Genomic DNA, 13,801 nt, shown 5'->3' with positions numbered 1-13,801 from the left:
GCCCCCCGATTAGTCGACCAAAGGTTAGTCGGCCAAAGAGTCTTTGGTCGGTCAAGATTTAATTGGTCGTTGGTCGCCGAAAAAAAAAAAAAAAAAGATTGAGAAAAAAAAAAAAAAAAAACCGGGAAACAGGAGGTGACAGTGAGTCACTTGTTTTCACGTCAGATAAGCTGATAGTTTTAACCATGTCAGGCGTAAAATCAAGAGCTTGGGAGCATTTCGAAAAAGTAAAAGACAACCCGAAGAAGGTGATATGCAAACTTTGCAAGCAAATATTCTCCTATCATTCATCAACTACAAACATGACTTATCACCTGAAACATGTAAGTACCGTTCAAGCCATTAAAAGATGGACGCTCTGCGGCTCTAGCCTTAATAAAAAGCCTGTTAGATAAAATGTATTGTCATATTATGGGCTATTAGGCTTAGTGTAAACTTAAATTAATGTGCATTTCTCTCAATAGGCTCATCCACTATACGTTGATAGGGCCACCGCATCTACCTCAACTTCATCTTCGCAGCCGCCATTGAAACTCTCACAGACAACACTCGTTTTGAAGCCCCCTCTTTCCGAGAAAAGGAAGAGAGACATCACCGACAAAATTGCAGATTTTGTGGCACTGGACATGAGACCTGTAAACATTGTCGATGGGGAAGGGTTCAAACAGATGATGAAGTTCATCGAACCGGGTTACACTGTACCCAAACGTGACACCGTAATGCACGCCATTAAAAACAAATATAACACGACCAAACAGGTACTTTTGGAGAAACTTAAAGCCTGCACAGCAGTCAGCTTCACTACTGACACATGGACCTCCAACCAAATGGATGGTTACATGACTGTGACGGCACACTTTATTTCCCAAAAATGGCAATTACATTCATTCGTGTTGGAGACTAAAGTGCTGGAGGTGAGCCACACAGCTGCCAACATAGCGGAGCGACTCAGCGAAGTGATGGAGGAGTTTGGGATTCCGCCAGAAAAGAGGGTCGCTGTGGTACACGACAATGCCGCTAATATGGTGTTGTGCGCTAAACAGCTATCTCAAAACCCGTGCTGGGGTAATGTCCAGGGAATTCGTTGTGCGGGGCACACCTTGCAGTTGTGCATAAACGCGGCTGTTAAATTAGATCCCATCTGCCGAGTGATTGCTGCTGCCAGACGCCTTGTGGGACACTTCAAAAAAAGTGCCAAGGCAACAGCAGCTCTCACTTTGAAACAGAAGCAACAGAATGTGGCTGAACACAAACTGATACAAGATGTTTCCACACGATGGAACTCCACTTATTCAATGCTGGAGCGTCTTCTGGAACAGAGATGTCCGGTTACAGCTGTGCTTTCAGAACCCGGGAACACCCACCAGTCTGACCGAGATCTGGATCTCACAACTGCCCAATGGAGGACAGCGGAGGACATTGTCTCCGTGCTGAGGCCCATGATCACCCTCACCGAGCTGCTCTCACAAGATATAAACGCATCTCTGTCTGCTACGCTGCCGATGCTCGTCAACATGAAGAGGCGCCACTTGTTGAGTCGTGATGATGACAGCACGACCGTGAAAGCAGTTAAGAAAAAAATCACAGAGGAAATCGACAAAAGGTGGGAGCTCACAGGGAGTCTGGAGGGCAGCATATATATTCAAGCTGCAGTCCTTGACCCACGGTTCAAGAGCTTGTCATTCCTCGGTGCAGAGAAACGGGACGATGCATACACAACGGTGTGGGATCTGGCTGAGAGTTTATCTCCAGCAGAAGAAGCTACTGCTCAGAGAGAGGACAGCAGCGGCGCAGAGGAAAGTGAGCCCACACCAAAGAGGCAAAGGGAAAAGCAGCAGGACATATCAATGCTGATGGCCTTTGATGAAGATCAACAGACGGAAGAAGAGAAAAATGAAATGAAGACATACTTGGAGGACAGAACCAAGGTTGACAAGGGACCACTGATTTGGTGGAAAATGAATGAGGAACGCTATCCCAAGCTTGCCAGAGCAGCTAAGCGCATCCACTCCATCCCTTCCACATCCACGCCATCGGAGCGCATATTTTCCAAAGCCGGCTTCATTGTGAGCAAGACACGGAGCTCACTTCTCCCGGACAACACAGACAAACTCGTGTTCTTGTCTCATAATATGAGAAGACTAAGATCGGAGGGAAACCCTGAAAGTCAGGTATAGGCCTAGCCTAATATAACACCATAGTTTTGTAGTTTATAGTTTTCGTTCTTCGTTCGTTAAACTGAAGTGTTTAAGTTAATTTTTTGCGGTATATTTATAATTTTTGTTTGCATTCCGACCTCAGGAAAAAACTGAAAGTTTTATTTTCATGTTGAGAATACTTCTCTATAGGCCTGTTTACTTTTGCACTGATATTTAAATATTTAAGTTGGCTTGAGCCTATATTTATTTATTCGTTTGTTTATATAATTTATATTTATTTTACATGTTTAAAAGAAACGAAAAATATAGTTTAAATTTAGTTTTTTAACAGAAGACTGTTTTTTGTTTGCTTTATAAAGTTATTGTGTTGGTTTTAAAAGTTCATAAGTTGTGTGATGTTTTTATATGGTGTGTTGTGTTGAAATAAATTAACAAAATGTTAAGACAGTCTACTTGTTGATTTTTCCAACACATTCAGAATCATAATTTAATTACTTGCCGGTTGCGCGAAAAAGGCGGTTTGTCTCTGCGTGCGCTTTCATTCGCGCCACTGGTCGATCAGTGGTCGACCAGTGGCCTTACCTGACGACCAGTGGTCGACCAGGAAAATCTTTGGTCGGGGGCAGCCCTAGTACTTATTAACATGTCTAAGATCAGGTAATGGCTGCCTCAGAGGCCAAAGCTGGTTGTGTGAACAACTTGTTTTTCATTCAAATAAATTGAGTTAAAATAATACAGATTGATCTGAAGAAATTGACTTTCATTGAGTCAATGTAAAATATTTCTCTACACTATTTTTTTTTTGTTGATACAACGTTTTACTTTTATTAGTGTACCTTTCAGTTGCATTACATACTTATTTAAGAATACGGTAGGAAATTGTGGAGTAAAATTAATATCTATCTTGTACACACACACTTTTCCTCTACTGATATGAGGAAACGTCAAAGAGAGGAAGACCGAGGGGACTAAAGTATTTCTTTTTTTTCTACATTGACCTGAATGTATTCTGTGTATTTGTGCACTGAAATAAAAGTTTTTATAAAGTTTGTGATACATTTATTTGCAGTCACTTCATTATACGTTAAATACATTTAATTCAAGCTAAGATACATTAGCTAGTTAGTGCTCTTATCTGTGTGCCTCCTTCAAACAGCATTATAACCAGACTGTATCTTCAAACGATAAGTACCAGTTATAGCTACTTGATTTTAGATAAACAATTGAAAAGACAAAATCAATCAGCTAATGTATTGAAAGACCAATCTTTCTTTTAAGGTACCTTTTCTTTAAACCTTCAGATGTGAGATATTAGTTATGCAGTAATAGTATTGACAATACAAAAATACTGAGCAACTTTAGTTGAGTTAATTTTATATTTCTTGTCTAAAAAGCATTTATTACAATCATTTTTCCCATTCATATTCACAGTGTGTACCAATTGAGACTATTTCCCGTCAGGTGTCATCTCTCTAACCGGAGTACTGTTTTGGATGAAGCGGCTCCGGCACAAATATTACAACATACATCAGATTCCCCAATAGCAGTATGTACAGCAAGTTGCATTACATAGATTGTTTTGAACACACCTTCAAAATAGCATTGTGATTATATTACTGGATGGAAACTGAAAGCACGGGAACATTAATAAACTACATAACAGAAAGTATGAATAACAATAATGAAGTTGTGACTGTAGATATGTTTATACTTTATATTATTTACTGTACATGTTTAATTTAGATTTAATTATTGTGATTATTCTTTATTCTTTCTATCTATATAAATCTCACAATGAACAGTTATGTTACAGGAACTTTTCATCAACAGATTGCTTTAGTCTGTCTTAACTCTTCACTGATTGGTTGCACACACTTTAAATGTACTGGCTATGCAAAACTGAAGGTGGGGCTCATTATCATGAAAAACCGCGCGAAAATACGCCCGTATGTTCGCCCGTTTTTTCTCACCAACTTACGGGCCTCCCCGTATGTTCGTCCGTAGTATGGAATATGGAAAGCCAAAAGTGCCATAATACGGGGGTGAAAAAACGCGCGAACATACGGGGAGGTCCGTTTTTTCGCGCGAAAAAACGCGCGAACATACGGGGAGGTCCGTTTTTTCGCGTGAAAAAACGGGCCAATATACGGGCGAATGTTCGCGCGGTTTTTTATATGATAATGAGCCCCTCCTTCTGATTTCCTTAGCCAATAAGTTAAAAGTGTCTGTAACCAATCAGTGAAGGGTAAAGCCAGACCAAAACAATCTGTAGATGAAAAGTTCCTGACATGGTGAGGCTGTGCTGTAAATTGTGCATTATTCCAGATTCAGGGGACTAAGTATTAATTTGCCTTTGAATATAATAAATATATCAATCAATATATCAATATAACCTGCCTTCATTGTTTTTTTTAAATAAAATGGCATTACCCTTTTCCTTAAACCTCTGGAGTGTGAAGTGAAGGTATTTTCTCAATTTTTAGATGTCTCCTTAAATCCACTTTTAAATGTACTTCTTATAACATGGCATGGTGTTACATGTCAAAATGTTCAGTAGTCTCTGGTGTTGCTAGAAATGCAAATTCACTCACCTTAGAGCACTGTCTTATGAGAAACCTAGCTTAGAAATCCGATTTTTGGAAAACTTCAAAACTGTTGTGAAACACATATGTACTCATGTCATCCATTTTTTTTGGTGTTTCAGATTTTGTTCACCAAAGTCTTTGGTTCACAAAAGTAGTGAAATATATCAATTACACTATAAGCCTATATAAAAGTGTTGTTCATGTCTAAAATGAAAATGTGTAAATTATAATTTAGAGTAAAATATTTCCATCCCTCTACTTTCACCACAGAAAAGTTACATCAGGACTGAATAATGACTTCATATTCCATACCAAGGTTTATGTGATGTGTACAAATACAAATTCAGCATTTCAACTTTATTTTTCAACCAACTATTTATGTTAACATATGAAACTGTAAAATCTCAATATTTCCAATATCAGAACTTTTTCAACCAACTATTCATTATAAATGTAAAGACAGGGGGTCTTTGTCCATGGTCTTTGTCTGTCTTCCAAGACAGTGGGTCTGGCTGCTGTGTAGGTGGGGCTGATGGTGCATGGCCTGCTGGTGGCTGTGTCGGAGGGAGGTAGGTGGGATTGTCCCGGGTTGATGCTGGTGGCTGGATTGGAGGTACGTCTGCTAGGCGAGACTTCTTTGCTGGCTGGGTTGATCGCGATGGCTGTGGTGGAGGCCTTTGTACCGAGGTGTATCTTGATCTTGTGGCAGGGACAGATGGAGGCCGCTGTAGTGATGCTGGTCCTTTGGTCCTCGGTGGTGATGGCTCTGGTGAAGGCCCTTGAGCAACGGTAGATCTTGACCTTGGTGCAGGCACAGATGGAGGTTCTTTCTCCTAGGCCCAGGCAGCTGTGAAATCTGAAAGAAATATAGGACAATAATTACTACTAAGTTCATTCAAATAAAGTTCAAGTGGAATGTTTCTAAAGCACAAATAACAATGCACAACTAAAAATAAAATGGAGAGGCGGGACAGGAGTCTCTCTCTTACACAGGTATTTTCCAGTTATTTCCCATTCAATATAAAGTCACAGACACAAATATAACTACATCTATAGGTGTGTATGTGTGGGACGAATACAAGTTGATGTTATTCATCTACACATGTTACCTCACTTTTACACACAGAAATCACTTTTACACAGAGTAAACGTTTACTAACGGAGAGTCTATTTTGTCACAAGAGAAAGTTCATGACTATCGATAAGAATACAAACAATACCTATGTGGGATTCACCATCAAAAAGTTTGTTCTCTTTTATCCTCCTAATGACACGCTCTACATGAACCCTCAGTCTGGCAATGGCCTGTGTCTCCCTCACCTCATAGGCTGGCATTTGCTTCTGCTTTGACAGAAAAGGTGGGCAGTACACCTTGCATTTGCAGCAATCGCTGATCAGGAAGCTCTTATCTACCATCACTGCTATGTTTTCAGTCAACAACGCAGCTATTCCAGATTGTTTGAAAATCTCCTTGTCGCTGACAGAACCACCATACAGACTGGAAACAAATGTCACTGCACCATGTGGGGCTATGCCAACCAGGGCTTTCATGGTGCAGTGAGATTTCTATGTAGAATACATTTCACTTTGGAGGAGGAGTGAGGATGGTGTTTGACACCTCAGCTCTGTGCAATCCAGGATCACCTGTGTGTCTGGGAAATCTTTGAATGCCTCTGGGAGGTGGGCTTGAACTTCTGCAGGTGTAAGCCAGATGCACTGTGACCCCAATAAAGTTGTAAGAAAACTTGTCCATGTTGCAATGATGCGGCTCACAGAGGACTGGTGTACGTTGAAGCGGTTTGCAAGGTCCCTCTCTTTCAAACCCACCGACAGGAAGCATAGAAAAAGGAAGAACTCGTCAATTGGCTGAAGCAGCTGTCTCTGGAAGATAAAAACAAAAAAAGGTTACTATATTAATGTCATGAGTGTAGCACACTATGGGAAAAACATTAAGTTGTTTTAGTTCTCTGATGTATTCAAAAAGGATTGAGTACTTTAGCCTTTTAGCCTACACAAAAGCAATGAAATGTCGGAGAGACATTTTCCCTTCAGTTTGTGTTTAGATTGTGTGTTAAAAGAAACGTAACCTACCGTTGATGGACGTGCGTGTGTAACCACTTCTTCATTACTCTTGGCAGTTGATATCGCTCTAGTAACACAAACCATTTAATGAATTGAAGGCTCAATTAAAAACCAGAAGGCCATCAGGTGGTTATAGCTCGGGAATCTGTACACAAAAGACACATGTCAGTCATTAATTGACAGTAAATACAATCGTGTTAACTGTAACACATGGGCTAATGCTTTCCTCTTGTTTGCTATAATACATTACAATTCAAATAGACTGAGTAAGAAGGCACTAGGTGCAGGTATAGTAATCTACAGCAGTAAAATGTAGCAACTACATTAGCAGCAGTAATAATAATCTAAAACATACAGGGAACATTTTACACACAATGACTACGTTTACTCTTCATTCTTACGTGTGCAACTGGGGGAAACGCAGTGGATATTGACATACTTTTACTTTGGTAAGGTTTTGAAGATTTCCACTTGTAGTAAAATATTATCAGTATGTTGTTAGTATTAATATGTTTTACTCCACCACATTTAGTTAACCTTCATAGTTTCTAGTTACTTTTTATATATGAAAACACAGGATTTATGATTCTACATGTTCAGTTCAGGAGTATTTTAAAACCATAGTATTTGTACTTATACTTCAGTTAAGTTGAGTACTTATTCCAACACTGCATGCATATAGTCAGCGGTCACACGGCAGGTAAACAGGATTCTTTATAAGCTAACCCATCTCAAAAACTTGGATAGAATTTAGCCAAAACATTACCTTGTATAGAATCGGATGTTGTCGTCGGAGCCAGCAAACCTCTGTTAGCAAAACTCTCGCTGGACTCTTAACTCCTGCAGTTGCTTCTGCAGATCCTCCACTGTTTTGGAGTTGTCTTCTGCAGCTTGAGAGGACATGTCCAGTGAAGCTGCTTCTGGGTCTATCCGCCTCATGCTGTCCCGCACTCTGCGTCTCTGTATCCACATCTGCTGGGCCTGCAGCTGTGCCCTGACAGATTCAGGGCCAATCTGGTTATTCCCAGCCACTATCTCCTTGATGAGGTCGTCTAGTGTAGCATCTGAGATGGTGGAGTATGTCCCAGAGCGCAGCATGTGGAACTGCCTGAAAAATAAACATGTTTTAAATATATGAGACCTACGGTATTCAGATTTACTTTACAACATGCATAGTGTAACATGGCTACAACCCCTCCTTGGGATGTTTACAATAAATTGAGACAAGATGGCACTTCCAATGTTGAAGACATTGCTACATACCTCAATCGCCGTCTCACTGTGCGCAGAGATACTTTTAATATCTGTGCCATCTTTGTTGCTGTAAAACCACAGCTCCTCAAAAAAGAGATTTGCTCTCTGGAAATGCTGAATTGTGGGGGACCTCGACCACCCAACAAAATGAGTGGGGCGTGGTAGCCAGAAAGACCTGCAACAACAGGAAAACATTAGATTACATTTATTGTCATTGTTGTAAAAGCAACGCATTTATGCCGTTGTGCCAGAAACGCACACAATGCGTCTATTTTATTGTCATTGCCCAGCCTAAAGATACTTTAAAAAAAAATGAAATGCAGTTTGGCATTAAACCAGTGCACATGCAATACACTATAGTTGTAGTATACAGTAAGAACAAAAGCATAAATGTGTATGGGCATAGAGATACATAGTTGCAGTCTGTGTCTTCCAACCCTGAAGACAGAGACTCCCCCTCTGGCACCCTTTCAATGTCCTCATTCACACGTTTGATGATACGTGGTGTACTACAGATGGCCAGACTGCCCTCGACGGGGGAGGGGGAATAGCGTCTCCTCTACTGTGGCAGGATATAAAGGTGGAATTTGGAGTACAGTTTTAAGTGGACAACTCGAGACTCAGAGCGTCTCACCAGAATGTTGTAATTAATAGCTGGCAACTACAGATTAAAAAAGGTGTTTATATTGGTATTACCCATATTTAAAACAAATAATTACTTTAAAATGTAGTGGCCTGTTGGACACTTAGTACTCAACAATACTAGCACTGGTTTATCAACGAAAGCCTATGCTAAAGTGAACAATTATCACATCGACCTACCTTGTTGTGCGGGTGTGGTAGGCCAAGATCTCCGGACTTCAAGTATATATTCCCGAAGGTCCTGAAGTAAAAGATCAGCTGTAGGGACGTTAATTAGCCTGCCCCGTGACCACTCGAGGCTCCTTTCCATGGTTTCTAACCTGCCAGTAAACGGTTTGGTGAAATAGGGGAGAAGACAGAATTTGTAAGTGTGAAAGATCTCACACAACCTCAGTTTAGGTTACATGCAAAAACAAACTACATTCCTTTGTGTTGGTAGTAGTGTTAACTGTGTACGTTATTCTCCCGACCAGGAGAGAAGCTTTAAAATAGGAGACTAAATGGAGTCTCTGTGAAAGTTCAATTGGGTACTTTAATTAAAAGAGGCGCGGTAGTGTTACAGACAGAATATTGTTCAGTCAGACAAACAGCTGTGATCTGGCTCTCCTCGATAGGGAAGAGAAGAGCCCGGATCTCTCCTCCGGTGCTGTTTATATATCGTCTGCTGGCTCCTCCCCGCCAGCCGGCTCGCCTCGTCTCTAATGTCCGTTATTGCATTTAAACAGAGGATAGGTTCTTTTCACATTCAATATATGCTTAACACGCAGTTTCTCCTCATATTCTCTTTCATCACTCTTCATTTAACACATTCTAAACGCTGTAATCAATACTCTAAACAATACTTCTCGGCTCGTTTGGTTTCCGGTCATTCCGGATGTTGTCACATGCTACTCTCGTCTGTAAATAATGTATTCAAATAAACTGTACCTTCATTTAATATTCAGCATGGTAGTATCTCGACATCTATAGTTGTAGTGTTAAGTCAGTAGGCTTCGGTTTGCACCACTCTCTCATTTCGCTACTAAATTCACCTCTTCAGGAAATCGTATATTAGCCACATGCTAAATGCTAACCGGAGATGAAGGATTTTCAGAATAAAAGCTTAACTGCTTGTGCACAAGAATTTCTGGTTTTTCAGTATAAAAGAGCATTAAAACTGACGGCATGTTTAAACTACATTTCCCCATTAAAACATTGATTTTAATTTCTAACAGTAGCAATAGGCTTGGCCCTTACCTCGTTACTGTGGATTGTAACACGGCATGACCGGCATCATCTGTTTGGAGAAGTCTTGTGCAGTCATTTATTGTCCTTTTGCAACGCAAGATGAAGTTTCTCGTGGACATTTTTCCGGCTGCTGCTACTGCTGCTGCATGCTTATAGAGAGGCGAAGTCCCTCCCTTTCCGGTTGAGCTCCATGGGACCTTATTTCGGAAAAGGTATGTATTGAAGTAAATGGAGAGAGAAAGATTATCTTTCGATCCCGTTTGAATTGAACCACAAATTACACATATGATTTTTGTCAATTTAAAAGATAATTTTGCAAGTCAAAAAAATTTAAATGTGTCGTAAAACTGTGAAGTAACACTTTTTTTTTGCCTGAAACCAGTCAATGACCTACATCTCCCGTCGCGCACCACACACCAAGACGGCCGTCACGTTGGCACATTTCACTTATTTCTAGTTGCGTATTTTTCATAGTCTTATATTTCAACAGTTTTACGACAAACTGAGTTTTTTGACATGGAAGTGATTGTTTAAGATGACAAACATCATAAGTGTAATTCGTGGCACAATCAAACGGGATCAAAAGATACGTTTTCTCTCAAGATATGTTGCCTGATCTTTTCCCTAACAGCCCTGATACCGAAAATTCATAGTATTTTTCTTTCTTCAGTGTCTGGAAAAGCACAATTATGTTGTTTTTCCGGTTTTGTAGACAACGAAAAAAGTAAACAATCCTTCCTTTCTAAAACAGAACAAAGAACACAAAAATGATGCAATGTGCAATTGCAATTGCACTGAAGAGAAACATTCGAATTAAAAAATTTTTTTTTTTATAAATTAATACATCTGAGGCTGATCAATTCCCATTTATTTGAAACATGAACGCAGGCGACAGGCTACCACCTTAAACAACTGGAGAACAGACAGCTGTTGCCAAGCAGTTGGGACAATTAAGGTGAAGCAGACCTTGGAATACTTTGCATTTATACAAAGATTGTAAGTGAATGAAAAGAGATAACACAAAAAAACGTTTCCTTTCCGAGACTCGAGCCCGGCCCTCCCGGATATTAGACCCTTTGACCGTTAGTCTACAAGCAGATAGTGGATAGATTTAGTTTGAAAGATATAACTGGAGTCCACCCACGCAGCGTCGAAGTGCGCATATTTTAGATATTTAATCATATATTTTCGAATATAAGGGGTAGAAAATATGATTCAGATAACCGCATAAATATGTGGGCACATTTTCAATGTATATTGTCTTGTATAAATTAAGTTATACTCTCGAAGGCATGTTTATGTTAAATATTGTATATCATTACAAACAGCAGAGGGCAGTATAGGACACGGAAAGGCCTCAGTGGGCATGCCGTAAAAGGGAATGTGTTGCTGAGCGCATGCCGTAAAGTAAGTGTTGTTATTATGTGTCTGCCGCAGACTTGGCATTCTGGCTGGAACGGCAACAACGTTCCCTCTGCTTCATTCATTTCTCCTGTTCAACAGGTTAGTAGTGTGTACAAAGATTATGTCATATTTCGATCTAAGAAGTGTTTTTGAAACTGTTCTTTATGTGTAGTTTAATGTCATTCTGTCAGCTAGTTCGGCTCCACTACAGTGGCTAATGGCGTCCGCTAGCTTCTTTGTTCTTCTATGTTACTAGGTGTATGACTCCCGTGCAGTAGTTTGGCTTACATTTCAAGTGTATTCTGCTTGTATAAATATGTGAAATGCTGGTCTGAGTTCATAATTGTTCATATTATTGAAATTCTAATAGCGCGCTAATGCTATGCTAATATTGTGCCTATGATGTGCTGCGTACCGGTACGCCGAACCGGTACTGGACTTGTAAAAAGTTTCGGTTCAAGTCCGGTTAAAACCGGAACGTCGGGAACCGGTACTTACGTATATTCTCCTTTTTGTTCTAAACCATCTAAAACCTTCCATAGATCGAGAAATTTGCGCTGAGAAAAGACGAAAAACATTGTTTTGGCTTCTGATATGGCGGCCATTACTGAAGTCTCGCAAAATATCGCAACTGCTCGCGAGATCTGTGTGACGTCAAGGGAAGCTGGCTTAGACATAGTGGACACTGACAGCGTGGGATGCTGGTTGCCATATTTGGTAGTGTAGCTAAGCTAACTCCTTTGCATGTATGGTGATATAGTGTCTGCCGAAAGAGCAACACTTCACCCAAACAATGTCAATATGCTGTTGTTCTTGAACAAGAACACATAGACTTGTACTCTTGCAGATTGAGTCTTGTATGTACATCACTATGTATGTAGTTGTGTTGTGTAGTTAGTAACACATGTAGAGTTATAGAAAATACATGGTGTAGACACAAGTTGGAAGGGGGCACAATAAACCTGACGAGTTTGAATTTGAGTTGATTATGAGTTTATTTTCAATTGATAATTAGCTCACAATAAGTTCACTTTAGTTACTCACACAACTTGACCCAAGTCCGGACTTATAAGTCCGGACCTGAACCTGAACCTCTGGACTTGAGTCCGGACCTGAACCTGAATGTGAGTCCAGGTACACAGCACTATGCCTATCAGTGGACAACAGAGCCAGGTTAAAGTGAGTACAGTCAACCGGGTTGTGTGTGTTATCACTGTATTATATACTGGAAATGAAGAAGGCTTTAATCCTTCATAAAAGTCATAATATGGCATGTGGATTTATTTCCATTTTTGATTAGAGAAAAATACGTCATACAGTTATTTTGATTTGCTAAATGTAAAGGTATGTTTTTTTTCCTTCAGATTTCACAGCTGCCTGGGCCTAGTGGCCCAGAGGTGGCGTTTATCCAGCAGCCAGAACCTTCATCTGTGCCGGCCCCCAGGTCAAAATCTACCGTGGCTCAAAGACCTCCACCACAGCCATCACCACCAATGACCAGAGGACCAGCATCCCTACAGCGGCCTCCACCTCCATCTGTGCCTGCCACAAGATTAAGATACACCTCGGTACAAAGGCGTCCACCACAGCCATCACCACCAAGGACCCGAGGACCAGAGGACCAGCATCCCTACAGCGGCCTCCACCTCCATCTGTGCCTGCCACAAGATTAAGATACACCTCGATACAAAGGTCTCCACCACAGCCATCACGATCAACCCAGCCAGCAAAGAAGTCTCGCCTAGCACACGTACCTCCCATCCAGCCACCAGCATCAACCCGGGACAATCCCAGCATCAACCCGGGACAATCCCACCTACCTCCCTCCGACACAGCCACCAGCAGGCCATGCACCATCAGCCCCACCTACACAGCAGCCAGACCCACTGTCTTGGAAGACAGACAAAGACCATGGACAAAGACCCCCTGTCTTTACATTTATAATGAATAGTTGGTTGAAAAAGTTCTGATATTGGAAATATTGAGATTTTACAGTTTCCTATGTTAACATAAATAGTTGGTTGAAAAATAAAGTTGAAATGCTGAATTTGTATTTGTACACATCACATAAACCTTGGTATGGAATATGAAGTCATTATTCAGTCCTGATGTAACTTTTCTGTGGTGAAAGTAGAGGGATGGAAATATTTTACTCTAAATTATAATTTACACATTTTCATTTTAGACATGAACAACACTTTTATATAGGCTTATAGTGTAATTGATATATTTCACTACTTTTGTGAACCAAAGACTTTGGTGAACAAAATCTGAAACACCAAAAAAAATGGATGACATGAGTACATATGTGTTTCACAACAGTTTTGAAGTTTTCCAAAAATCGGATTTCTAAGCTAGGTTTCTCATAAGACAGTGCTCTAAGGTGAGTGAATTTGCATTTCTAGCAACACCAGAGACTACTGAACATTTTTGACATGTAACACCATG

At 40.4% G+C, this 13,801-nt stretch overlaps 2 protein-coding genes and 1 long non-coding RNA gene across 9 annotated transcripts; 2 read left to right on the top strand and 1 right to left on the bottom strand.

Moving 5' to 3' along the window:
- Positions 1-302: 302 nt before the first annotated feature.
- Positions 303-2,177, top strand: LOC307044598 (E3 SUMO-protein ligase ZBED1-like; the record flags this gene model as incomplete). Its single annotated transcript, XM_079689909.1, has 2 exons — positions 303-323; positions 465-2,177. The coding sequence occupies 2 exons, from the start codon at positions 303-305 to the stop codon at positions 2,175-2,177; spliced, it is 1,734 nt and encodes a 577-aa protein (XP_079546035.1).
- A 1,995-nt stretch (positions 2,178-4,172) lies between these two features.
- LOC307045343 lies at positions 4,173-4,551 on the top strand. Its single transcript, XR_013809876.1, has 2 exons — positions 4,173-4,229; positions 4,272-4,551. It is a non-coding gene; the product is annotated as an uncharacterized lncRNA (long non-coding RNA).
- Positions 4,552-5,048: 497 nt separating this feature from the next.
- Positions 5,049-11,940, bottom strand: LOC307045342 (uncharacterized protein). 7 transcript variants are annotated; one of them, XR_013809873.1, is made up of 8 exons: positions 11,852-11,940; positions 9,959-10,146; positions 8,903-9,042; positions 8,090-8,255; positions 7,593-7,934; positions 6,836-6,971; positions 6,518-6,625; positions 5,461-5,600 (listed from the first exon to the last, which is right to left on the bottom strand). XR_013809873.1 is itself a non-coding variant. In XM_079690963.1 (6 exons), the coding sequence occupies exons 4-6, from the start codon at positions 6,868-6,870 to the stop codon at positions 5,183-5,185; spliced, it is 507 nt and encodes a 168-aa protein (XP_079547089.1). In that variant the 5' UTR covers positions 6,871-6,971; positions 7,593-7,934; positions 8,090-8,255; positions 8,903-10,494; the 3' UTR covers positions 5,049-5,182. The 7 variants fall into 7 exon arrangements, 4 of the variants coding, with proteins under 4 accessions (XP_079547089.1, XP_079547086.1, XP_079547088.1 ...); XR_013809874.1 differs by having other exon boundaries at positions 5,462-5,600; positions 6,572-6,625; XR_013809875.1 differs by having other exon boundaries at positions 5,463-5,600; positions 6,389-6,625.
- Positions 11,941-13,801: the final 1,861 nt, after the last annotated feature.

This window comes from Notothenia rossii (assembly GCF_949606895.1).
Source record: "Notothenia rossii genome assembly, chromosome: 6".
Lineage (NCBI taxonomy): Eukaryota > Metazoa > Chordata > Actinopteri > Perciformes > Nototheniidae > Notothenia > Notothenia rossii.
The sequence above is the reverse complement of the archived record's forward strand: the minus strand, read 5'-3'. Positions and strand labels throughout refer to the sequence as shown.

Bases quoted from the DNA above. Each gene is read 5' to 3' on its own strand.
- LOC307045342 (XM_079690960.1), bottom strand. From the start codon at position 11,893: ATGGAAGGTTTTAGATGGTTTAGAACAAAAAGGAGAATATAC. The intron at 8,256-8,902 runs GTAGGTCGATGT...CTGTTGTTGCAG, and splicing joins TACCACACCCGCACAACAAG to GTCTTTCTGGCTACCACGCC. The intron at 7,935-8,089 runs GTATGTAGCAAT...TTTATTTTTCAG, and splicing joins ACAGTGAGACGGCGATTGAG to GCAGTTCCACATGCTGCGCT.